At 32.0% G+C, this 27,285-nt stretch overlaps 2 protein-coding genes across 2 annotated transcripts; both read right to left on the bottom strand.

Moving 5' to 3' along the window:
* Positions 1-6,941: 6,941 nt before the first annotated feature.
* LOC101895849 (sodium-coupled monocarboxylate transporter 1) lies at positions 6,942-19,085 on the bottom strand. Its single transcript, XM_005186668.4, has 9 exons — positions 18,593-19,085; positions 9,214-9,373; positions 8,912-8,977; positions 8,726-8,845; positions 8,453-8,607; positions 8,140-8,389; positions 7,690-8,070; positions 7,434-7,630; positions 6,942-7,367 (listed from the first exon to the last, which is right to left on the bottom strand). The coding sequence occupies exons 1-9, from the start codon at positions 18,820-18,822 to the stop codon at positions 7,109-7,111; spliced, it is 1,818 nt and encodes a 605-aa protein (XP_005186725.1). The 5' UTR covers positions 18,823-19,085; the 3' UTR covers positions 6,942-7,108.
* A 4,233-nt stretch (positions 19,086-23,318) lies between these two features.
* Positions 23,319-24,354, bottom strand: LOC105262027 (uncharacterized). The gene is made up of 3 exons (XM_011295535.3): positions 24,053-24,354; positions 23,519-23,642; positions 23,319-23,451 (listed from the first exon to the last, which is right to left on the bottom strand). Exons 1-3 carry the CDS (start codon positions 24,308-24,310, stop codon positions 23,402-23,404), a joined length of 432 nt encoding a protein of 143 aa, XP_011293837.2. The 5' UTR covers positions 24,311-24,354; the 3' UTR covers positions 23,319-23,401.
* Between the last annotated feature and the right edge of the window lie 2,931 nt (positions 24,355-27,285).

The following is a 27,285-nucleotide window of genomic DNA, read 5'->3' on the forward strand; positions in this document are numbered from 1 at the left end:
GCTGGGAAAATCTAAAATAATGTGGAAGGCAAACAAAAGATTTTTTTTTCTGTGGAACACGACAAAGAAGAAGAAACAAGGAGGCACCTTCCATCTTGGAAGCCAAAGAAATTTATATTCCACATGTGGTCATTGTTTGGAAGCTCTCTCTTTACAACATTTCTTTGACCAGATAATAATTTGAATTGCTGCACAAAGTGTGGTGGTCAGTTGACAGGGCAATGGCGGCACAGAGGAAACGATTTTTAAAGGTAAAGGAGCAATTTGGATGCCCTAATCATGGTCTTATATTTTTTTAATCTATGAGCCTAGTAAGTACTTAAAAATATTTAGCTGAAAAATATTTAAAAAAAATCCACGAGCCTAGTAAGTAGCTGAAAAATATTTAAAAAAAAAATCCACGAGCCTGGTTAGTTGCCAAGAATATTTTTTAAAAAATTCCACGAGCCTGGTAAGTAGCCAAAAATATTTTTTTAAAAATCCACGAACCTGGTAAGTAGCCAACAATATTTTTTAAAAAGTCCACGAGCCCAATAAGTAGCCAAAAAATATTTTTTAAAAAATCCACGAACCTGGTAAGTAGCCAAAAAGTATTTTTTAAAAAATCCACGAGCCTGGTAAGTAGCCAAAAATATTTTTTAAAAAATCCACAGGCCTGGTAAGTAGCTGAAAAATATTTAAAAAAATCCACGAGCCTGGTAAGTAGCTGAAAAATATTTAAAAAAAGTCCACAGGACTGGTAAGTAGCTGAAAAATATTAAAAAAATCCACGAGCCCTAGAAGTCTCAATGAAATATTTTTAAAAAATCCACGGGGCTGGTAAATTTCACAAAAATATTTTTAAAAAAAATCCCAAGACCTCAAAATATTTTTAAAAAATCAAAGAACATCTGCAGATCCTCTAAAATATTTTTTAAAAAATCCACGAGCCGCTGTTGTACCGTCAAAATATTTTTTTAAAAATCCATGAGCCTCTGTACCTCCAAAAAAAAAAATGAACGGGCCTCTGTTGTACCTCGAAGAAAATCCACGAGCCTCAGTTGTACCTCCAAAATATTTTTTAAAATAATCCACGAGACCTCAAAATATTTTTTAAAAAAATCAAAGAACATCTGTAGATCCTCCAAAATATTTTTTAAAAAATCCACGAGCCTCTGTTGTACCTCCAAAAAAATGAACGAGCCTGTTGTACCTCGAAAAAAATCCACGAGCCTCAGTTGTACTTTCAAAATATTTTTTAAAAGATCCACGAGCCTCAGTTGTACTTCTAAAATTTTTTAAAAAGTTTACGAGGCTCAATAGTATCTCCGAAATATGTTTTAAAAAATCCTCGAGCCTCTGTAGTGCCTCAAAAATATTTTTAGAAAATCCACGAGCCTTTGAAGGACTTCAAAATATTTTTTAAAAAACCCACGAGCCATTGAAGAACCTCAAAATATTTTTTAAAAAATCCACGAGCCATTGAAGAACCTCAAAATATTTTTAAAAAAAAACCCACGAGCCATTGAAGAACCTCAAAATATTTTTTAAAAACCCCACGAGCCATTGAAAATCCTCAAAATATTTTTTAAAAAATCCACGAGCCTTTGAAAAATCCACGAGCCTTTGTTGTGCCTCCGAAAAAATTCACAAGACTCTGTTGTACTTCCAAAATATTTTTAAAAAGTCCACGAGCTTCTGTTGTACCTCCAAAATATTTTTAAAAAATCCACGAGCCTCTTTAGTGTCTCAACATATTTTTAAAAAATCGACGAGCCTTTGAAGGACTTCAAAAGTATTTTTAAAAAATCGACAAGCCTTTGTAGTGCCTCCATTTTTTTCATAAATCCACGAGTCTTTGAAGGAAGTCAAAATATATTTTTTAATACCTATGCCAATACCTAGCCTATGAAGAGCTTCAAAAAATAATTTTATTAATCCACGAGCCTTTGAAGAACCTAAAAATATTTTTTATAAAATCCACGAGCCTTTGAACGACCTCAAAAATATTTTTTTTAAAAAATCCACGACCTTTTAAAGGACCTAAAAATATTTTTTTTAAAAAATCGACGAGCTCGATGAGTGACTTCAAAATATTTTTTAAAACATCCACGAGCCTTTGAAGAACCTCACAATTTTTTTTTATAAAATCCATGAGGCTTTAAAGAAACTCGATATATTTTTTAAAACATCCACGAGCCTTTGAAGGACCTCAAAATATTTTTTAAAAACATCCACGAGCCTTTGAAAGACCTCAAAATATTTTTTAAAAACATCCACGAGCCTTTGAAAGACCTGAAAATATTTTTTAAAAACATCCACGAGCCTTTGAAGAACCTCACAATTTTTTTTATAAAATCCATGAGGCTTTAAAGAAACTCGATTAATTTTTTAAAAAATCCACGAGCCTTTGAAGGACATCAAAATATTTTTTAAAAACATCCACGAGCCTTTGAAAGACCTCAAAATATTTTTTAAAAACATCCACGAGCCTTTGAAGAACCTCACAATTTTTTTTATAAAATCCATGAGGCTTTAAAGAAACTCGATATATTTTTTAAAACATCCACGAGCCTTTGAAGGACCTCAAAATATTTTTTAAGAATTCCACGAGCCTTTGAAGGACCTTAAAATATTTTTTAAAAAATTCACGAGCCTTTGAAGGACCTCAAAAATATTTTTTGTAAAATCCACGGGCTTTTGAAAGACCTCACAATATTTTTTTTAAAAAATCCACGAGCCTCTGAAAGACCTCAACATATTTTTTTAAAAAAATCCACGAGCCTGGTAAATTCCTCAAAATATTTTTAAATATATCCGCGAGCCTGGTAGGTACTTTTTAAAAAGTCCACGAGCCCTAAAAGGACCTCAAGATATTTTTTAAAAAATCCAGGAGCCTTTGAAGGACCTCAAAATATTTTTTAGAAATTCCACGAGCCTTTGAAGAACCTCAAAATATTTTTTAAAAATTCATGAGCCTTTCAATGACTTCAAAATATTTTTTAAAAAATCCATGAGTCTTTGAGGGGCCTCAAAATATTTTTTCAAAAAATCCATTAGCCTTTGAAGGACCTCAAAATATTTTTTCAAAAATCCATGAGAACTTACAAAAATATTTTTTGGAATGTAAAACCAGTTTTTGGACCTATTCCTCCAAGGTTCCAAACGATATGTCAACCTGAATATACCCTTTTTTATGTGTCCTGCAACGAAATAGCATTTTAATCACCCAACAACTATTTGCAAGCAGCAAAATAAACCTCAGCCTTAAAGTATACTTTAGAAAATTCCTTTGCCAAGAAGCACAACATTAACATTTCCCTCAAGAATGCCGTCAAAGTTCCAACGATGTCACATCTAACAAGATGCCGTAGCTAGCTAGCTGGCCAGCAGATGGATGTTGGATAGAGGTGATGGTTAGTTTTTGGAAAATCTTCTAACAAAAGATGAGTGGAATTTAGAAGTTGTTGTCCAGTTGTTGTTGCTGTTGTTGTTTTGAGTAATTAGAACGGCACCCTTTCACCAAAAAAGAATGGAAGACACCTGAAAGTTTGTGCTGCTACCGTAGTAAGAAAAACTTCTTCTACACAATAAGAACTCTCCTTCTACGTCTTCGACTATCAACTATTTTTAAGGACCCTGGCAATAATAAATAACAACAAAAGTGGTCCCACAAAAAAAAAGGAGAGCAAACTTGTCCAATACCTTTGCAAATAAAAATTATTGTGGGCTTAACAAAAAGGGTTAAGTAGTTTTCTAAGAGCCATTTGCAGAAGTGAGCAACAGCTGGAATTTTTGGGAAGGGGGCTGTGAAAGAGAAAAGGGTTAGGGGAAGAAATTTTGTAAGAAGCTCTAGAAGGTACATTTTCGATTCTCGTGCAATATTTGAGACTTCTAGCATTGGTTCAATATTCCTTACCCTTTTGGTACCTCTTTAGCTTGAACTTGTGTTTCAAGGATCTGGATTCAATGGCTGGATATTGGCGGTAATTTGTCAGTCTGAGAAAAAAAGTATAAAAGTGGGACGTATTGAATATTTCTCTCCTTCTTCCTCTCTCTCTCTCTCTCTGGTTTTCCTCCCACATATTTTGACACCTTTGGTACATTTTAGCTCGAATTCGCATTTCAAGGATCTGGATTAAGCGGCTTGATCTGGGCGTTGATATGTCAACCAGATAGCAGAAAACCACTCATATGGAGGTAGGACTTGTCGAATGTTACTCTCCCTCCCTCTTTCTCTCCCTCTCTCTCTCTCTCTCTCTCTCTCTCTCTCTCTCTCTCTCCCTTGTTTTATTGTCTTTTTAGCTGGATTTTGCATTTCAAGGATGTGGATCCTACGACTCGATCTGGGCGTTGAGACTTGGAGATGGGAATTGTCGAATATTTCTCTCCCTTTCTCTCCCTATCTTTCTCTCTCTCTTGCTTTCTATCCCCAAACTTTGGGATTTTTGGTACCTTCTTAGCTTGAATTTGCGTTTCAAGGATCTGGATTCAGAGGCTTTTTCTGGGCATTGATATGCCAGCCAGATAGCAGCCATCTTTCCCATATAGAGATGGGACTTGTCGAATATTCCTCTGCCTCTCTCTCTCTCTCTTATTTTCTATCCAAAACCCTCCACAACTGCATCAAAGTAAAAAATGGTTCTCCCCCCTCCTCCATGTCCCAGAAGGACTGTTGATAAATCCTTTTAAGCATTTATTGCATTTCGAAGTAGCCGAAACTTTTCCATCTTCCAAGTTTCGGTACAAAACTACAACACCAACAATAACAGCAAAAGTTTCGGAAAAATACATTTGAACACTTTTTTCCTTGTATTTGGTGGCCTCGATCTAAGCAAATAAAAAACTTTTCTTTTAAAACAATATCTTTTTTCTCAGCCTTTTTTTCTTCTTTCGCTTAAGAAATGTTGTAAAAATTTTTCACAACAACAACTTCCTAACAGAACCAAAAAAAGTAAAAAAAAAATCAACAAAAAATACCAAACTCTTTCATTGGACATTTGTCTCCCAGCTTCCTCCCTTTCCCCTTCCCACCCTCTAAGAAAGTAGACCACAATATGTTGTTGCTGTTTTTTTTGCTGGCCATTTTTTTAAGACAGCAACACCCTGGGCTATGCAACCACATCCAACCCCTCTGCAGGTCAACTAGGCTGGGTCGAGTAGCCCCCTGTTCCCCTCAGACGATGGACACCAAAAATAGACATTGTTGAGGTTTTGCTGGCCAACCAAATGGCATAACTTACAGAGTATCGTTGATTTTTTCTTGGTTACCTCTTTGAACCAGGACAACCTTACATTAGTCCTCCCTCCTCCTTAAGGGTATCTTTTCGTAGAGTACTTTGCCGTTGTCTTTTTCTTTCTCTTCGTCTTCTTCGTGAAGTGTTAAATAAGCGCAAGTAGCAATTCGTCGTCTTTATTGCCGAATACTGGCCACCAAATGTTTCCATCCATATCAGCCGGCCAGCTTTTTTCAGGGAATGGAGGATGGATTGGATCTTGGTGGTCGCCCGAAAGAAAAAAATTCTCATTCCAAGTACTTTTTTGAGTTCGTTTTTTATTTGTGAATTCTCGTCTTGTTTTACAATCCTGGAACTTTATTAGAGTTGTTGTTTTTGCAAACACTTGTTAAACAAGTTACGCAAATTGGATATGGGGAAACTCAGGGCAAAAATCAAGTGGCCTGTAATTCTCACAAAAATATTTAAAAAAATCCATAATATTTTTTAAAAAATCCACGAACCTCTGTTGAAGCTTAAAATATTTTTTAAGAAATCCATGACCCTCTGTAGAAACTTGAAATATTTTTTAAGAAATAAACGAGCCTCTGTAGAAACTTGAAATATTTTTTAAAAAAATCCACGAGTCTCTGTAGAAGCTTAAAATATTTTTTAAAAAAATCCACGAGACTCTGTAGAAACTTAAAATATTTTTTAAAAAATCCACGAGCCTCTGTAGAAGCTCAAAATATTTTTTAAAAAACCCACGATTCTTTGTAGAAGCTAAAAATATTTTTTAAAAAATCCACGAGCCCCTGGAGAAGCTCAACATATTTTTTAAAAAATCCATGAGCCTCTGTAGAAGCTTAAAATATTTTTTTAAAAATCTACGAGCCTCTTTTGTAGCTCAAAATATTTTTTAAAAAATCCACGAGCCTCTGTAGCAGCTTAAAATATTTTTTAAAAATCTACGAGCCTCTTTTGTAGCTCAAAATATTTTTTAAAAAATCCACGAGCCTCTGTAGCAGCTTAAAATATTTTTTAAAAAATCCACGAGCCTCTGTAGAAGCTTAAATATTTTTTAAAAAATCCACGAGCCTCTGTAGAAGCTTAAATATTTTTTAAAAAATCCACGAGCCTCTGTAGAAGCTTAAATATTTTTTAAAAAATCCACGAGCCTCTGTAGAAGCTTAAATATTTTTTAAAAAATTCACGAGCCTCTGTAAAAGCTTAAATATTTTTTAAAAAATCCACGAGCCTCTGTAGAAGCTTAAATATTTTTTAAAAAATCCACGAGCCTCTGTAAAAGCTTAAATATTTTTTAAAAAATCCACGAGCCTCTGTAGTAGTTTAAAATGTTTTTTTAAAAATCCACGAGCCTCTGTAGAAGATTAGAATAATATTTAAAAAATCCACGAGCTTTTGTAGAAGCTTAAAATATTTTTTAAAAAATCCACGAGCCTCTGTAGAAGCTTAAAATATTTTTTGAAAAATCCACGAGCCTCTGTAGAGGTCTTAAAATATTTTTTAAAAGATCCACGAGCCTCTGTAGAAGCTTAAAATATTTTTTTAAAAAATCAACGATCATTTGTAGTACCTGAAAATAGTTTTTAAAAAATCAACGATCATTTGTATTACCTGAAAATAGTTTTTAAAAAATCCACGAGCCTCTATAGTACCTGAAATTAATTTTTAATAAATCAACGAGCCTCTTTAGTACCTCAAAATATTTTACGAACTACGAAATCTCCTTAAAAATTCATAATTTATTTATTAAAAAACCTAACAACATTAAACTATATTTTTGGTTTATCAAAAAAGAAAATTAATTTCCACCTTCTGCTGGCAATTGACATTTCTCTTGATAAGGAACTCTATGGAAAATACTGCAGAACCCAGCTGCCACACCCTACTCATGTCTTTGTTTCTTCTATAGTTTTAAAATTTCCATTTCTCAGCTTGGGATCAGTCGTCGAAGGCACAGTGGGTTTCTTTTGGCGTTGACGTTCTATCCAACGTCTGGCAAAGGGTGAGAGTAGTGTCGAGTCCACGCTGTCGATTTTGTGGGTACCCAAGGCAAAGGTGACGGCCAGGGCTATGGCTATGGTGATGACAGCCCCCACCATCGTGTAGAAGAGATAGGAAATGTGATAGACCTTGAGGGAGGGGGGACTGAAAATGAAATAAGAGGAGAAATATTAATTGGGGATTTTTTGAAAATTTACGTTTAGTTCTCACCTTACTTCCTCCAGGACCTCTGTAATATTTTCCGATACCTGGCTCATGGGTATCAAATCCACAAAGGTGTAATTACATCCCATCGTTGTATAGGGTTTTCGTATATATTTCACCGCACCACTGGCCAAATCCAGTTGGGCCGAAACACACATCCATATCATGAAGGTCAGGCTGACAAAGCCGCCCACCAAGGCACCCTGGAGAAGATTTTCACAATTTATATATTTTATATTATATTCTACTATATTAGACCTACCGTTCCCCCAACCCAGGGTATCATTAGACCCGCCGTAAATATTCCCAGTAGCGGTCCATTGGCCACCGATGACAGGGTAATACTTAGCTGCAGTACAGTGCCCAATTGTTCCACCACAAAAACCAGGCCCACACAGAGGGCCCCGAACAGCACCACCACAAAACGCATAATAAAGGCCGTCTGCCGTTTTGTCAGAGGCTTTTTGACAAACATTTTAAAGAAGTCCTCCAAAATGACAGCAGACATGGAATTTAAACCCGTGGACAGAGAAGACAAAGCGGCACTGAAAACTCCGGCCACAAAGAGACCAGGCAAGCCAGGGAAATCTTTCAGGGTCTCCATGACCAAGAGAGACAAAAGTTGGTCCTTGCGCTTGGCGAGCTGAGAATGTGAAAAAGTAGAATTTTTTTTATTTTTCCTTGAGAATATTTTTTTTTTTAAATTTCCCACCTTCGTCTCCAGTGGATCACATTCCGAGTAGGTGGCATAGATCAGCAGCCCACTATAACCACAGATGACCAAAAATATCAGCACACCCGCAATGAAATACCAAATAGCCTTGCGGGCAGCTGCCAAAGTGGGCAGGGACAAATAACGCTGGATCATATTCTGATTGATGGCATTCGATTTCAGCCAATGGGGGACACCACCAATGACCAGGGACCATATTGTATAACGTTCAAAGATGTCAAAGGTAAAGCTGGAAGCAAAAAAATCCAATAAATATTTTTATTTAATTTTGGATAGAAAAAAAATCCCCTACTTGGGCGCCTCAATTCTCCCGCTATCCATGGCCTTGCGGAATACCACTGCCGGTCCGCCAATATCCATGGTGCCCTTGATCATTATCAACACCATGGCACCGCACATAAGCAGGGTTTGCACCACATCCGTCCATACAACGGCCTTTAAACCACCCTACAATGAAAACAAACAGAAATATTTAATTGCGCCTTGAAGTATGCTTTGATTTTTGTATTTTGCGTTTTATTAGGGTTTAGATTTGTTTTTATTTTAATTTCTTTGTACCACTCACCACACAGGTATAGAAAATACACACCAGACACACCATGGGTGTCACCAGATGTATATTGGCCCCGGTGGCCTGATTGAAGGCCAATGCCGGAACATATATCACAATCGGAAGCCAGAGCATCTAAAATGTGGAGGGGAATATTTAAATGAAAAGCCATCCTTGTCCCATTTCTTAGGCAATACTTACCGTACCACATATAAACAGCACCGAACCAAAAAGGCGAACTTTCTTGTCGAATCGGGATTCCAAATACTGAAAACAGAAGGAATTGCCAGATTTAAACGGAATTCATTTTTTTTTTTCAAAAAAGAAGAGTTATTTAGATTTTTTTTTTGAAAATTGGAAATTTTGAAACATGTTCCCTGTTCCCGAAATGCAAGAATCTACCAAATTTTCTTACGATTATCGATTTTTCCTTTGTGATATCGAAAAAATTGCAAAACTAGTATATTCTTCCAGGTTCAGGAACAGATCAATAATTTCCTTACCTGATATGTGGAGATAAGTTTCAGTTCATGATACACCGGCAGATAGAAGTAATGCATCAGAAATCCCATGGAGATCATGGCCACAATAATGTACAAATATTGGGTGCCATACAAATAGATTTCGGTGGGAGTGCCCAGCAAGGTTATGCCCGAGATGAAACTGAAAAAAAAATAAATAAGAAATCAAAATATTTTTTTTAAAAAATCCACGAGCCTCTGTAGAAGCTTAAAATATTTTTTAAAAAATCCACGTGCCTCTGTAGAAGCTTAAAATATTTTTTAAAAAATCCACTACCCCCGGTGGTGGTAAAAAATCCACGAGTGTATGTAGAAGCTTAAAATATTTTTTAAAAAATCCACTACCCCCGGTGGTGGTAAAAAATCCACGAGTGTATGTAGAAGCTTAAAATATTTTTTAAAAAATCCACGAGCCTCTGTAGAAGCTTAAAATATTTTTTAAAAAATCCACGAGCCTCTGTAGAAGCTTAAAATATTTTTAAAAAATCCACGAGCCTCTGTAGAAGCTTAAAATATTTTTAAAAAATCCACGAGCCTCTGTAGAAGCTTAAAATATTTTTTAAAAAATCCACGAGCCTCTGTAGAAGCTTAAAATATTTTTAAAAAATCCACGAGCCTCTGTAGAAGCTTAAAATATTTTTAAAAAATCCACGAGCCTCTGTAGAAGCTTAAAATATTTTTTAAAAAATCCACGAGCCTCTGTAGAAGCTTAAAATATTTTTTAAAAAATCCACGAGCCTCTGTAGAAGCTTAAAATATTTTTTAAAAAATCCACGAGCCTCTGTAGAAGCTTAAAATATTTTTTAAAAAATCCACGAGCCTCTGTAGAAGCTTAAAATATTTTTTAAAAAATCCACGAGCCTCTGTAGAAGCTTAAAATATTTTTTAAAAAATCCACGAGCCTCTGTAGAAGCTTAAAATATTTTTTAAAAAATCCACGAGCCTCTGTAGAAGCTTAAAATATTTTTTAAAAAATCCACGAGCCTCTGTAGAAGCTTAAAATATTTTTTAAAAAATCCACGAGCCTCTGTAGAAGCTTAAAATATTTTTTAAAAAATCCACGAGCCTCTGTAGAAGCTTAAAATATTTTTTAAAAAATCCACGAGCCTCTGTAGAAGCTTAAAATATTTTTTAAAAAATCCACGAGTGTGTGTAGAAGCTTAAAATATTTTATAAAAAATCCACGAGTGTATGTAGAAGCTTAAAATATTTTATAAAATATCTACGAGTGTATGTAGAAGCTTAAAATATTTTTTAAAAAATCCACGAGTGTATGTAGAAGCTTAAAATATTATTTAAAAAATCCACGAGCCTCTGTAGAAGCTTAAAATATTTTTTAAAAAATCCACGAGTGTATGTAGAAGCTTAAAATATTTTTTAAAAAATCCACGAGTGTATGTAGAAGCTTAAAATATTTTTTAAAAAATCCACGAGCCTCTGTAGAAGCTTAAAATATTTTTTAAAAAATCCACGAGTGTATGTAGAATCTTAAAATATTCTTTTAAAAATCCACGAGTGTATGTAGAAGCTTAAAATATTTTTTAAAAAATCCACGAGCCTCTGTAGAAGCTTAAAATATTTAAAAAAAAATCCACAAGCCTCTGTAGAAGCTTAAAATATTTTTTAAAAAATCTACGAAATGTCCTTAAAAATTCATAATTTATTTATTTAAAAAATCCTAACAACATTATATTATATTTTTGGTTTATCAAAAAAGAAAATTCATTTCCCCCTTCTCTTGGCAATTGACATTTCTTTTGATAAGGAACTCTATGGAAAATACTGCAGAACCCAGCTGCTTCGCCGAACTCATGTCTTTGTTTCTTCTATAGTTTTGAAATTTCCATTTCTCAGCTTGGGATCAGTCGTCGAAGGAACAGACTTGGTGGATTTCGAAATGGAAGATTTTGAAGAATTTTTTGGTGTAAAACGTAAACATTTTCCAAATATTCTTTTTGAAAAATGAAAATCTTGAATAATAAATTAAAACTTGAAATTCTTGGTTAAGTTTTGGGTCTTTTTTAAAAAAAATCAAAATTACGCTACAAAAAAATTAAATTGGTAACCATATTTCACTGATAATTAGTAAGTCTACAAATTTCATTTCTTTGGAGACTCTTGGTGAAATTTTATGTAGAATAATTCTTCCATTGACACTTTTATCCAAAAACGAAAATTAGTAAAGATTTTGGTTGTTTTTCGAAAAGACCCAATATATTTTTCCTCATTTTTCTCAGTTAATAGTTACCTTAATTTTTTTTTCATTTATTTATTTTAAATTTTTATTACAAAAATATTTTCATAGATGTAATGGAAAATAAATTATTTACAACAAATATTTTTATTACTTTTTATTTCAAAACTGTGTTTGTTTTTATTTTAAACGCTAGACTGCAAAAAAACGTGTTACAATTTTCTTAGTAACCGCTCGACGTGATATTGCCTGGGTTTTCTCTCTCAAAAAAAAATCCCACATGTATTGTTGTAATTATAAATTATTATTTTTTGTTGGGATTAAATCATATAGTTACCAAATAATGACAGTTACAAATTATATATATTTAGTGTGGTGTATTTTTTTTTTTTTTTTGATTTTTTTAATTTTGTCACACAAAATGTTTTGCTGCACACGATGAGAACAGAGGGGTCTGTCGCAGCAAATTACTTTGTGGGAATTCTAATATTTTTTTATTTTATTTAAAATAATAGAATTGTAAGTTGTGACCGCCTAAATACTGTAAATAAGGAAACTGGGCAATTTATTAAGACATGAGTAGATCATGTGTGTCGGAAAAATGGAATAGATGTAGATAAAAGTATGAATGAATGAAATCTAGTGATAAGCAGATGGGATGTGACCAGACATTAATGTTCCGCAAGTGCGGTCACTGAGATGCCTTATAATTAAAATTTAACATTCTCAGCTGGCACAGAAAAAAAAAAAAACAAAACTACTTTTTCCATTTCAAGTTAATAATTAGCGGTAAATATTTCACAGCTGTTTTGAAAAATCGAATAACTTCGATTTTCTTTGGAATTTATTTATTTGAAAATACTTTTTTGTTTTGTTGGTATGCAGGGTGAGGTAAAAAAAACTTCAACAAAGTCTAACGCCATAATCTTTGATTTTTAAATTTAAAATTTATTTTTATTTTTTTTTTTATTTATTTTTTTTTTTTTTTGAATGAAAGAAAAAAATGTCGGAAATAGCATCTGATTTTAGAATAAGTTTAGATTTGTTCGAATTGGTCACCTTTGGCTCGAATTATGGTCTTCAAACGGCCAATGAAACCGTCACACATTGCCCGAATGTTGCTCTACGGTATTTTGGCCTATTCCCGGCGAAGCGCTTGCTGGAGGTGATCGATACTTTGGTATTTTTACAGATACCAAATTAAAAAAAAAAATAAATAAAAATGTGTCATAAATTTTTTGCTCAAATTTTGAGGATATGCATTATATTTACAGGTTTCTTTTGCTTGGAGACTAACAATGGAATTTGATGCTGAATATTTCTCCCTTTGATACTAGGCCTTAAAAACCAGAATTTATGGATGAAAATGGGCAATTATTAAATCGACTAAAAACAGACATCAAAAATGACAAAATGTATTTTATGTTATACGTTGATTTTGGGATTCAAAATTTTTAGATTTATGTAATACTTAGAGGTTTTCTTTTTTAGGAGACCTATAGTGAAATTGAGTGGAGCATATTTTTTACTTTACATGTATCCCCTTAAAATTAATGAGAATGTGAAATTTTGGCACAAAATCAAAAATGTACCAAATTAAAAATAATAATAATAATAAAAAAAATTTGTCATTAAATTTTTTTGCTCAAATTTTTAGGATATGCATTATATTTACAGATTTCTTTTGCTTGGAGACTAACAATGGAATTTGATGCTGAATACTTCTTCCTTTGATGCTGCACCTTAAAAACCAGGATTTGTGGATGAAACTGCAAAATTATTAAATCGACCAAAAACAGACATCAAAAATGACAAAATATTTTTTATGGAATATTCCGATATTAGAATTCAAAATTTTTTGATTTGTGTAATAACTAGAGAATTTCTTTTTTAGGAGACCTATAGTGAAATTGAGTGGAGCATATTTTTTACTTTACAACTATCCCCTTAAAATTAATGAGAATGTGAAATTTTGGCCCAAAGGCAGAAAGGTATCAAATTAATTGTAAAGAAATTACTAATATAAATTTTCTTTTAGACCCAAATTATTATCCATTTTTAACTGATATATGATAACCCTAGAGAGTACTTGTGGTCTGCGACCCACACTGAAATTCGATGAAGATTTTTTCTTCCATTGACACCAAAGTCATTTAAGCAGATTTTTAGGGGGAAATTTACATAACTTGAAAGCGACCAAAATACTATATATATAATTTTTGACCAAAATTATTGCCCATTTTTAACTGAGATATGGTAACCCTAGAGAGTACTTGTGGTCTGGAACCTATAATGAAATTTGATGGAGAATTTTTCTTCCATTGGCACCAAAGTCATTTAGGCAGATTTTTAGGAAGAAATTTGCATAACTTGAAAGCGACCAAAATATTATATACATCTTTTAGACCCAATTTATAGCCCATTTTTAACTGATGTATGGTAACCCTAGAGAGTACTTGTGGTCTGCGACCTATAGTGAAATTTGATGAAGATTATTTCTTCCATTGACACCAAAGTCATTTAAGCATATTTTTAGGGAGAAATTTGCATAACTTTAAAGCGGCGAAAATATAATATATATTTTAGTGGAATATTTTATATCTGCATATTGGTAGCCATATTTTCATGATAAATCTTCTACTTATGGATTTTAATTATATGGTAACCATTAATGAAATTTGATGTAGAATATTTCTTCCATTAACACCAATCTTCTAAAACCCAAGGTTCCGGAGAAATGTACATAGTTTGAAAACGACCAAAATTGCCTATTATTCATAGAGCAGTCCCAGTTCAAATATCCATATTGGAATTGATATTTTCATTATATATATTTTTCCTAGAGATTTCTTGTGGTCGGTGACTAATTGTGAAATTTTATGCAGAATATATCTTCCTACAGTATAAGTCTCCCAAAACAACGATTTCTTGGAGAAAATGGCAAAAATTGAAAGTGACCAAAATATTACGTCTATTATTTGAAAATCTTTGGTTATTATGTCATTAATGGTACTGATTTTTTTCGATATATACTAAATCCAGAGATTTCTTTTATTTGGCAACCCCCCATGAAATTCGATGTAGAAAAATTCTTCTTTTGAAGCCATCCCTCTAGAATCGGTTTCTATGGGAGAAAACTGCATATTTAAAATTCGACCAAAACATTATATACATATTTTAATAGAATATTTTATGTCAATATTGGTAGCCCTATTTTCAAGCTAAATCTTTTACTTATGGATTTCAATTATTTGGTGGCCCATAGTGAAATTTGATTCCGAATATTTCTTCCATTAACACCAACCTTCTAAAACCCAAAGTTCCGTAGAAATTTGCATAAATTTAAAACAACCAAAAGTGCCTATTATTCATAAAGCAGTTCTTGCACAAATATCTATATTCGAATCGATATTTTCATTACATATGTTTCTCCTAGAGATATTTTGTTGTCGGGGAGTCGTTACGAAATTTTATGTAGAAAATATCTTCTTTTAGTATAAGTCTCCCAAAACCACGATTTCTTGGAGAAAATGGCAAAAATTGAAAATGACCAAAATGTTATATCTACTATATTTGAATCTTTGGTAATTACCTCATTATTGGTACTGATCTCTTTCATGATATATACTGTATCTAGAGATTTCTTTTCTTTGGCGACCCCCAGTAAAATTCGATGTAGAATATTTCTCTCATTGACATCATTCTTCTAGAACCAGGTTTTATGGGAGAAAATTGCATATGTAAAAATCGACCAAAATAAAATATCATACAATTATTTCGTGTTTTTTAAAGCCCACAATTCAATTGATTTTTTTAAGATTTCTATTGCAGACCGAGCCTTCGTTTCTTCAGTGACCTATAGTGAAATTTCGTAAGGAATATTTTTTTCATTGACCTCATCCCTCAAAAATTAAGTTAAACTATCAATATTGGCCCTATTTGGCAAGCATACCAAAAAATACCCCAAATAACTTGTATATCTTTTTTAGACCCAAATACTTTTTATACCCCAATTCGCATAATTTGTGCCACAGATTAAGTGTTGAATAGCTTATCCATTCATCCACCAAATAGCTCATAAAATAGTAACGCCGCTAATTGTTGTATCTTTCTTCTCGGCTGGCATAGCTAATTGTTCGGAAGAAACGTTGCAGATTATGTTTTATTTTATTTTTCATTATTTTTTGCTTTTGTTGTAGGAAGAAATGAAATCAAAAGTTTAAACTAAGATTTATCTCTTTTGTTGTTCTTATTGTTGTTGTCGTAGGCTGGACGCGAATTATAAAGTGACACGAGCAACACACACACACACACTCTCATACGTTCACTTACTTTGTCCACTTGCAACAAAAGAAAGCTCCACAAATCAAAAGAATAAAAGGTAGCATTAATTGACCTTTAGATTTGACAATAAGTAGATAGATATATTTATGTGTGAGATGTGAATGAAATTCATCTTGTTCAAGGTCGAGGTTTTGGGGTTGGATGAAAATGTGTCTTTGATAAGATTTTTCTGTGAAAAATTTATCTTCAATAAAATTTTCTCCTGGAAAATGTATCTTTGAAGTTTTTTCAATAGGGAAATGTATCTAAACTATTTTTCCTAGAAACTACGTATCTACGGTAGAATTTTTGAAGGAAAAATGTATCTATGAGATGATTTTCTATAGAAAAGTGTATCTTCAAAAGACTTTTCTATAGAAAAATGTATCTTCAAGATATTTTTCCATAGAAAAGTGTATCTTCAAGATATTTTTCCATAGCAAAGTGTATCTTCAAAAGATTTTTCTATAGAAAAATGTATCTCCAATGTATTTTTCTATAGGAAAATGTATATTCAGTATATTTGTCTATAGCAAAGTGTATCTTCAATAGATTTTTCTATAGAAAAATGTATCTTCAATATATTTTTCTACAGGAAAATGTATCTTCAATAGATTTTCCTATAGAAAAGTGTATCTTCAATATATTTTTCTATAGAAAAATGTATCTTCACAAGATTTTTCTATAGAAAAATGTATCTTCAATAGATTTTTCTTTAGAAAAATGTATCTTCACAAGATTTTTCTATAGAAAAATGTATCTTCAATTGATTTTTCTATAAAAAAAATGTATCTTCATTAGATTATTCTACAGGAAATGTATCTTCAATATATTTTTCTATAGACAAATGTATCTTCGATATATTATTCTATAGAAAAATCTATTGAAGATACATTTTTCTATAGAAAAATCTATCGAAGATACATTTTTCTATAGAAAAATCTATTGAAGATACATTTTTCTATAGAAAAATCTTGTGAAGATACATTTTTCTACAGAAAAATCTATTGAAGATACATTTTTCTATAGAAAAATCTATTGAAGATACATTTTGCTATAGAAAAATCTTGTGAAGATACATTTTTCTATAGAAAAATATATTGAAGATAAGAAAAATGTATCTTCAATAGATTTTTCTATAGAAAAATGTATCTTCATCTGATTTTTCTATAGAAAAATGTATCTTCAATATATTTTTCTATAGAAAAATGTATCTTCACCTGATTTTTCTATAGAAAAATTTATCTTCAATAGATTTTTCTATAGAAAAATGTATCTTCAATAGATTTTTCTATAGAAAAATGTATCTTCAATAGATTTTTCTATAGAAAAATGTATATTCAATAAATTTTTCTATAGAAAAATATATCTTCAATAGATTTTTCTATAGAAAAATATATCTTCACAACATTTTTCTATAGAAAAATGTATCTTCAAGAGATTTTTCTACAGAAAAATGTATCTTTAATAGATTTTTCTATAGAAAAATGTATCTCTAATAGATTTTTCTATAGAAAAATGTATCTTCAATATATTTTTCTATAGAAAAATGTATCTCCAATATATTTTTCCATAGAAAAATGTATCTTCACAAGATTTTTCAATAGAAAAATGCATTTTCAACAGATTTTTCTATAGAAAACTGTATCTTCATCTGATTTTTCTAATAGAAAAATGTATCTTCAATAGATTTTTCATTAGAAAAATGTATCTGCAATAGATTTTTCTTGAGAAAAATGTATCTTCAATAGATTTTTCTCTAGAAAAATGTATCTTCACCTGGTTTTTCTATAGAAAAATTTATCTTCAATAGATTTTTCTATAGAAAAATGTATCTTCAATAGATTTTTCTATAGAAAAATGTATCTTCAATAGATTTTTCTATAGAAAAATGTATCTTCAATAGATTTTTCTATAGAAAAATGTATATTCAATAAATTTTTCTATAGAAAAATATATCTTCAATAGATTTTTCTATAGAAAAATATATCTTCACAACATTTTTCTATAGAAAAATGTATCTTCAAGAGATTTTTCTACAGAAAAATGTATCTTTAATAGATTTTTCTATAGAAAAATGTATCTCTAATAGATTTTTCTATAGAAAAATGTATCTTCAATATATTTTTCTATAGAAAAATGTATCTCCAATATATTTTTCCATAGAAAAATGTATCTTCACAAGATTTTTCAATAGAAAAATGCATTTTCAACAGATTTTTCTATAGAAAACTGTATCTTCATCTGATTTTTCTAATAGAAAAATGTATCTTCAATAGATTTTTCATTAGAAAAATGTATCTGCAATAGATTTTTCTTGAGAAAAATGTATCTTCAATAGATTTTTCTCTAGAAAAATGTATCTTCAATAGATTTTTCTATAGAAAAATGTATCTTCAATAGATTTTTCTATAGAAAAATGTATCTCCAATATATTTTTCTATAGAAAAATGTATCTCCAATCGTTTTTTCTTAAGAAAAATGTATCTTCAATAGATTTTTCTATACAAAAATGCATCTTTAATAGATATTGCTATTAAAAAATGTATCTTCAACAGATTTTCCTATAGAAAAATGCATCTTTAACAGATTTTTCTATAGAAAATTTCGATTTTTCTTTAGAAAAATGAATCTTCAATCGATTTTTCTTTAGAAAAATGTATCTTCAATAGATTTTTCTATGGAAACATGTATCTGCGCTTCATCTTTCTTTTGAAAAATGTATCTTCAATAGATTTTTCTATAGAAAAATTTATCCTCAATGAATTTTGTTTTGGGAATGTCTGACATCCTTTTTTCTCCCATTGTGTGAGGGACTTAATTTTTTTTCATCCTTCTACTCACCTTGATATCAGCGACATGGCAATGGGAAATATTTTCATTTTCCTACCACCCACCAGATAATCATCCTCAGCATCCTTATTCGTTAAATCCTGATTGAGTTTAGATTTTCGACGCATTTGCAAAGCAAAGTAGACACCAATGGCGGCGCAGCTGGCCAACATTAAAATAAAGACCATATAATCTACCCAGCCGAAGCTTTGTAGACTCTGGCGAACCTCGTCGACATTCATTTTGTATAACAAAAATATTTAAATAACTTCACAAAAAATATTTAATATTTATTTTTATGAGGTTTTTCGAGAAAACCCCAAAAAAATGTATTTCGTTATCCTTTTCTAGTATGTCTCACAGTTTTCATATTTTTTCTTATTTCCGTTTCCTTTACTTGCACTTATTTTTTTGAAAATTGTTTTTTCTATTCAGTTTTCAAGCGTATTTTCGAATTTTTACGCTTCACCGTACTTGATCTCAATTCGTTCGTTTTCCGTCTAAAACTAAATTTGAGCAAGCATTTGCATTTCTTCTTATTAGCTTTGCTTATTCTTACAAGTATTTTTTCTGTAGAACTTTGCTTTCTAAAGTAATTTCCTCATAGAGATGATCGCCTGCTGTGCGATTGAGACACAGAGAGAGAGCGGAGATTTAGCGAGAAATCTTTACAATGGCTTTAAGTTTAATTGTATTTAGGCGAGATTTTCATTTAGAACAAATTCATGGGGACAGTGGGGTAGGATGGGGAAGAAAAGAGAGAAATAAATAATTCAAGGATGAAACAGTACTGGAGGTCATTCTTTTCTAACAAAATTTAGGTAAAATTTCTTATTTTTCTTCCCAACCTTTTTCAAATATTCAAAATTGTCTAATCGACGACGCCATCTACATTTGAATATTCCACAACAAATATTACCTAAGATCCCCACCTCACCTATTAAGAGATGTCATTACAACAAATCATTAGGAGGTGGCGCCGAGCAATTCAAGTATTCCAATGAAACCCTAGATTTTTTTTCGAAAGAGTTACCTTAGAGTGAATTCAAATTTGTCTGAGTACTTTCAAGAGAAAACTTTCACAATATTTGGCCTAGTTCTTCAAATGCTGAAGTAGAGTCTAAATCGATGATCTGATAAATAAAAAAAATAGGCGATCTCCCACAATGTATTCGGAATAGTTTGAACTCGAGCGGAACTCGAAATATTGTCATGATCGGTTATAATAAGGTCTAATCAGTATAGTCTAGTCTATAACGTGTTCCAAATTGGGTTTTACTTAATTACTAATACTTAAACAACTTCAGATTTCTCAACAGATATCTTTGAGACATTAGCAAGAAACTTCGGATAAAAATGCCGAATTTCATAGGAATGTATAGTCTAAGACTCGTTCAGTTTTTGAGTCAAACTTTTCTCTTGAGCTCACAAATTTATTGTACACCATATGGATGCTCGGCTTACTTAACCTTTTGTCCGATAGATCAAAAAATTTCCAAATATTTTCCTTTTTCAATTTTTTGTGAAGCGACATCTACATGTCATCGTTTAACTCGCTTCTCCGGATAAATTATCAATACTTTTGACACCACTGGGTTTATGGCTCTAATAGACATTTTGTGATTTTTTTAGTAGAACCCCCATAAACTACCTACTCACGTAGAATGCTTAATTAATTTTATGGCAGAATAAATAAAATTATTTATAAGTGTAAAACAAAATCTCTCAACGAGTCAGATCAAACTGGACGCTTTAATTTACTTTCTACACCGTTTGGATTCTCAGCTTATTGAACCCCTTCCCCAAAATATGGATCATTTTTCAGAAAACTTTACGGAGTTTTAGCCTGTTTATAAAATTCTTATGAAGCGACATCTATATTTCTTTATTTCAATCACCTCTACTAATTCAATCAAAGAATAAATTTTATTGACACCACCAGGTGTGTGTCGCTCTTATTGAGAAATAGAATACGGTCTTGTGATTTTTGTTGTAAAACCCCCACAAACTACCTACTAACGTGGAATGAAAAATAGAGGGAATTATTTAAAATAATGACTCCCACGATTTTTTTAATTTATCGACAGCGACAGCGACGTTGGCAAACATGTCGGATAAAAATTCAGAATGTCGCATGGAAGTATAATCTAGAACTCTCTGAAAATTTTTAGAATGAAATTACCCGTAAATTTTGTAAGAATCTATATCAAACTTGAATCTTAAGGGCTATCCCTCTGGCCTGCTGTAGCCAAAATTGTTACTCATAGTTAGAGGACCATAAGAGCCTGTTCTTTATATTATACTTATAATATATTGAAAGAGTTTTTGCCACCGAATAATCCAAAATACCATTTTCAGGCAAGACGATTGAAAAATTTGGCCAAGACCCTCGCAATAAATAAAATCTTGGGCTATCTCTATATATAAGAGCCAAAAACGACTAAAACGTGTACCTATACTGGTAATTTTTAAGGTAGTGTTTCTAAATAAAAAAAAAAACATATATCAAAATAAAATATCAAAATTTGGCGAAAATTCGTGGAAAATATAGCTAAAACGTAAAAAATATTAAAATCGATCTTTACCCTTTATATAGGGACTATACCAAAAAATGAACCGACATGAACCATTTTTCCAAACAATGATTCTTGGAAAAAATCCTCAGCTCTCTAGGAATTTTCAAAGCTCCATATAGAATTTTGCCAAATATATCAGAAAATATTGGGGTACAATTAAAATATTGTAAAGGCTATATAAAGGTCTTAACAAAGTTTGGCCTAAGGACCCGAAACTCTTTTCAAGATTTTGATCTACAAGCCAACTTCTATAAAATCTTCTTTGGAATTTCTCAAAGCCCAGATTGGTTTTGGATAAAGATATTAAAAGAATATTAAAAAAAATTCGAAAAAAGGGTCATATTTTTCAGTCGTTCAGTGCTTTTTTCAGACGTTGGCAAAAATGCCGGATAAATATTCAGAACTTCACATGGAAGTATAGTCTAGAATTCTATGAAAATTTAAGGAATGAAATTACCCGTAAATTGTATATGGATTTTGTATTAAATTTGACTCTTTGGATCACAGGACGGGTTGGATGTTTGGTTTACTAAAATGTTTCCCCAATAGATGGAATATTTCTCAAAAATTTCAAAGAGTTGCAGGGCGACATCTATATTTCATAGGTTTTTCTCACCACCTCAACTTCAAGCAAGGGGTGCTTTATCAATATTATTGGCAACACTAGGTTTGTGTCTCTGATTTGGAATTTTGATAAGATTTTGTGATTTAGTTATAGGACCCCCACTAACTAACTATTAATGTGGGAATTTTAAATAAAAGAAATTATAAAGCCTGAAAAAATGAATGGAATGAATTTTAACTCATGAGGCTATTTTTTTGGGATGACAGTTCTTTATTTTTTATTTGCTGGACTTTTTTTGGAACAGTTTCTCAATGTTTACTCTTCTTCCCACAGTCATTTCGCCTCGGAGAAACTTTTCTCCTTTCACCTTCCTATGAAAAAATTAAACCTTCACAGCAAATATATAAACAAATCAAGAATACATCTCCTCCGAAGCGACATGAAGTATAGTCATTGATTTTTCGCCTCCTCAACTTCAAGCAAAGAGTAAATTATCAAAATTATTGGCACCACTTGGTTTGTGTCTCTCATTTGGAAATTGGATAAGATTTTGTGATTTAGTTATAGAACCCCCACTAACTAACTATTAATGTGGGAATTTTAAACTGACAGAATAAAGGAAATTATATAGCCTGAGAAAAATGAATGAAATGAATTTTTATCTCTATGAGCATATTTTTGGGGATGACAGTTCTTCATTTTTTATTTGCTGGACTTTATTCTTATGGACTTCTTTGACAATTTCTTTTTTTCTGAAGAGTTTCTCAATTTTTCCTCTTCTTCCCACTGTCGTTGTGCCTGGGAGAATTTTTTCTCCTGAAAAGAGTGAACCTTCACAGCAAATATAAACAAATCAAGAAAAGATCTCCTCCGCAGTAATTCATTGTGGAGGGTGTAAATTAGTTACATTATATTTTTTGCACCAGACATGTGTGAGGCTTTCTTCACAGAACACTTGAAAAAGATGTGGAAACAAATCGGTCACCTATTAGTTGTCTCTCTAAGTGATGGGATAAATGATAAATTGGCCACGGGTAGTTATCTTTTCGTATTTTTTCTACTTTTTATGGATCAGGGAACCTCTGGCAATAGTAAAAAAATATTTCCAAAGAAAACATTTTTTGTGAAAACTTTTTTTGCTCTAAAACATTTTTCTAAAAATAATAAAGGCAATTGAAGCGCGTGTGTGCGTAGTTCATTGGAGGGCATGTTTTTCGTTTCATGTTATTGGTCTGGAGTGGGGGAGATGCGTGTGCAACAAATCTGTCTACTAGCGCAAATTAACTTTATTAATTTTATTAAAACAATTTTTTTTATTCAAAGATTTAGTCAGTCATAGCTAGGCAACAATTTGTGAGAGAATGTCTTGTCAGAAATTCGTTTTAAATCGACGGAGGGTTTTAGAGGAGAAGGGGTGGGAGGGGGTCTCTGATGAATTTGTACAAATTACCCATCTCATATCAATTGTCCGAAATGCTGTCCAAACACACAAATAACATTTGTATTAATTTACTAAGTCTAGCTTGAATTGTTTACAGTTTGAAAGGCATTGTAAACAAAAGTTTCACTTTTTGAAGCATACTTTGAGGCTGTTACTATTGACTTGCAAATGGAAGGGAAAAACTACTATTTTTATTAAATTGTTTGTGATTTTTGCTCTCAAATATTAAATATTTTGCATTAACCCTTTGTCACCCGCTTCTCCGTGCCGGATTTGACCCTCTTACAACCTGTGGAAAAATAGAAAATATTTTTACATTTTTAAAGAAAAAAATCTTTGAAAGTTCCATAACTCACTCAAAGGTATTTCATAGTTCAAACCATATTTGCCACTCCGTTTGCGTCTGGAACTGACTTCCATTATGTCCGGTATTAGAATATCCGGAGAGGGGCCATTGGTGGGATAAATATTGCTAATAGTCTGAGAAATAAAAAATAGAAAGAAATAAAATAAAATAAATAAAAATAAAAAAAAAATAAATTAATTAATTAATAAAAATTATTCAGAAATGGTTTATTTCCGAATAGTTGTGAGATTTAGGGCCGGTTTCGGGATGTCAAAAAATTAAATTAATAAATAATAATAATAATTCGAAAGGAAAACACCGATGTGTTTTCGAATTTCTGATTTTTTTTTTATTTAAATAAATTTGTAAACTTTAAAAAATCGGAAAAAATCTTTGGCATCAATTTTCCATTGACATTCATGAACAGGCTGTTAAAGCTTGAACAGCTTTTCAACACCACTCGAAAGGGACCCTTGGCAGATTGCTATTTTTTATTTTTTTTTTAATTTACCCCCCCCCCCCCCATTCCATATCCCCCACTCACCGTGAAAAACATTCTATCATTCCATTCATCCACCTCTGAAGCAGCTATGGACACATAATCCTCATCCTTCTCTTCGTATTCACCAATATAAGAGTTATAGGCATCTGGAGGATATACCGATGCAAATCCACTATTTTCATTTTCAATATCGCCATTCAGATAGTACTGACTTTCATCATTGAAGCCATTTGGAGATGCTAGGAAGTGGTGGTAATTTTCTTCATAATTATAAAGGTATTGAGGGGATGCCAAGGCCATATAGAGGTGGCAGAGGCATGAAATCAGAGAAAGCGCTGCCAACATTTTCACTGGAAATTTGAAGGAAAACTAAACTTGGTCGTGGGGTTTGATGGTGGCTTTATAACCAAAGACGGTTCTAGGTTATTTTTGAAAGTAGCCTAAGTGCAATAATTCACTAAAACGTTATATATGGGGGTTTTCTTTGGATTAGAAAGGATAATTAAAGTGGCCTTCTAAGGCAAAAAAAGAGCCATGAATCCAAAGGTTTTCGATGAATAAGCGAGAGAATTCCCTTCAGAAAGTTTGTGACAGAACGAATATCACTAAAACGGACCTATTAAAATTGAGAGTCATTCTTTGAATCTCCTGTAGGCAAATCTGCTATCTACGGAGGCCGCTTTTTATAAATAGACAAATTATTAGAGTCTGATCTTTATATTAAATATCTCTTTTAGTTTTGACATAGGCATAGGAATACACGCTCCATTCATTGGCTTTTATGCACGCTCCATACATTTATTCTGATGCCACGTCGATTAATACGAGCGGAGAGCTACCATCGGCTGTTATGGCGGCCCACACCATTACCATGGCTGGCGCTTGTATTCTGGTGGCCAACCGAAGGTGCACATTTTCAGCTGACTTCTTTGGCAAGCAAACACGATCATTTTATTTTTTTACAAACTGCTCTGCAGGACAACGAATGTTCTCTTATCGAAGAAAACCAAACCAAAAAAAAAAAAAAAATAGATTTTTTACATTTTAAAATCCCATTCGTAGTTAGGTTACTTTCCCTCTCAACCCCACCCACAAGCAGTAAATACACGATAATTTTTAATGAACGAATCACGTTTATTTTTTAATTATATTTTATTTTTTTTTTCAAAGAATTTTTTTTTAACTTGACATCCAAGTAAATATATAGAAAACTGAGATAGATGCAATTTTTTTCGGAAAATAAAATTTTCTTAAAAATCATAGTTGATATCCTCATCCACGGGATAATCACCATCTAGAGCTGAAAATAAAATTAAGCAATTAGTATAAATTAATTCTATTATACAGGAAAACATGTCACAAATGGATGATATTTGGAGGCTATTTTCAAAACCATTTTATTCTCAAACCACTTTTTTCCTTTTTTCAAAAAAAAAAAAAAAAAAAAAAAAACTCAAACTGATGTGTAATTTGACCCCATTCTCCCACTCAAATGGAATTTGAGCCTATTTTCAACTACGTCGTAGCTTTCGAGGGCTTTCCTTATTGTATTTGTTGTTATTACTTACCTTCATAATCCTTCATCTTTTGCGAGAATTCATCAAAGAATTTTTGCAATTGTTCCAATTGCTTCTCTTCATCATCGGACCAATAATTTGTTGGCATGGAATCCTGATACCAAGAATAAAGAAAATGCTATGAAATAATTCTCAATAACTCAAAAAAAAAATAATAATAATAATAATAATAAAATAAAAATAAATAAATAAAAAATAAAATACAAAATAAAGCTCAAAGAAATATTTATTTATTGAAAATAAAAAAATAAAATAATAAAAAGGTAAGTTCGGCCGGGCCGAACTTTAAATATCCTCCACCATTTGGTACAAAAAAAAAAAAAATAATAAAAATTAAAATCCGGTAAAATTCCGTTAAATTCTCAAAATTCCGAATGTAGCCGTATATTAGGATCTATACGACGACGTGGACCTGCATACACAACTTTTGTCATGAACCTGCATAGACAATTTTCTGTCATAGGCTGTAGTATCCATTACGAACTTCAAATGCGAAATTTGAAACAATTCCGGTATATAATGTCGCTAAAATCATCAAAATACCGCATATCGGGAGGTACCGTTATATGGAGGCTATACGAAGACATGGACCTACATGGCTCACTTTCGGTCTTGGGATGTAGTATCCATTACGAACTTCAATTACCAAATTTGAAACAATTCCGGTAAATAATGTCGCTTAAATCATCAAAAAACCGAATATCGGGGAGTTCCGTTATATAGGGGCTATACGAAGACATGGACCTACATGGCCCATTTTCTCTTTTAGGCTGTAGTATCCATTACGAACTTCAAGTGCCAAGTTTAAAACAATTCCGTTGAATAATGTCGCTAAAATCAAAATACCGAATATCGGGATGTACCGTTATATGAGGGCTATACGAAGATGTGGACCTACATGGCTCATTTTCTGTTTTAGGCTGTAGTATTCATTACAAACTTCAAGTACAAAATTTGAAACAATTCCGGTAAATAATGTCGTTAAAATCATTAAAATACCGAATATCGGGAGGTACCATTATATGGGTGCTATACGAATATGTGGGCCTACATGGCCTATTTTCTGTCTTCAGCCGTAGCATCTATTACGAACTTTAAATATTAATTTTGAAACAATTCCGGTGAAACAATAGAGTGATTTCCACAGACGGATAGACTGACGGACATTGTTATATCGACATTGAATTTTATGCTGATCAAGAATATATATACTTTGTGGGGTCTAAAATGTATATTTCGAGGTGTTACAAATGGAATGACAAACTTAATATACCCTCCATACTATGGTGGAGTGTCTAATAATAATAAATAAAACTGCACTGTCAAATAGGCTTCTATAGGAAAAAAGCCAATTTAAATGGTCTCGAATAAACATGAGGACATTTTATTAAATACGAGCATCCACCGGTGTCGCTTTCTAAAAAAGAGATCATTAAAGAAAAAACTATAATTCTAGTTTTCTTTATAGAAATTAGAGTGGTGAGATAGCTCTTGTACTTGAACAGTTCTGTTTTCAAAACAGCCTACTCTGAGCGTAATTTTCTCCACACTCGCAGTTAGGCCTATTTATATCCAATGCAATCAGAGAGCAACAAAATTGGGGAAACATAAATGACTCTCTGCACGACCCCGTTTTAAAACCTCTCTTCCAAGAGAAAGAGAGTTAAATGACATTCTAGCATGTAATGAAATTTTAAA

The sequence above is a fragment of the Musca domestica genome, unplaced genomic scaffold (genome assembly GCF_030504385.1).
Source record: "Musca domestica strain aabys unplaced genomic scaffold, Musca_domestica.polishedcontigs.V.1.1 196, whole genome shotgun sequence".
Taxonomy (NCBI): Eukaryota; Metazoa; Arthropoda; class Insecta; order Diptera; family Muscidae; genus Musca; species Musca domestica.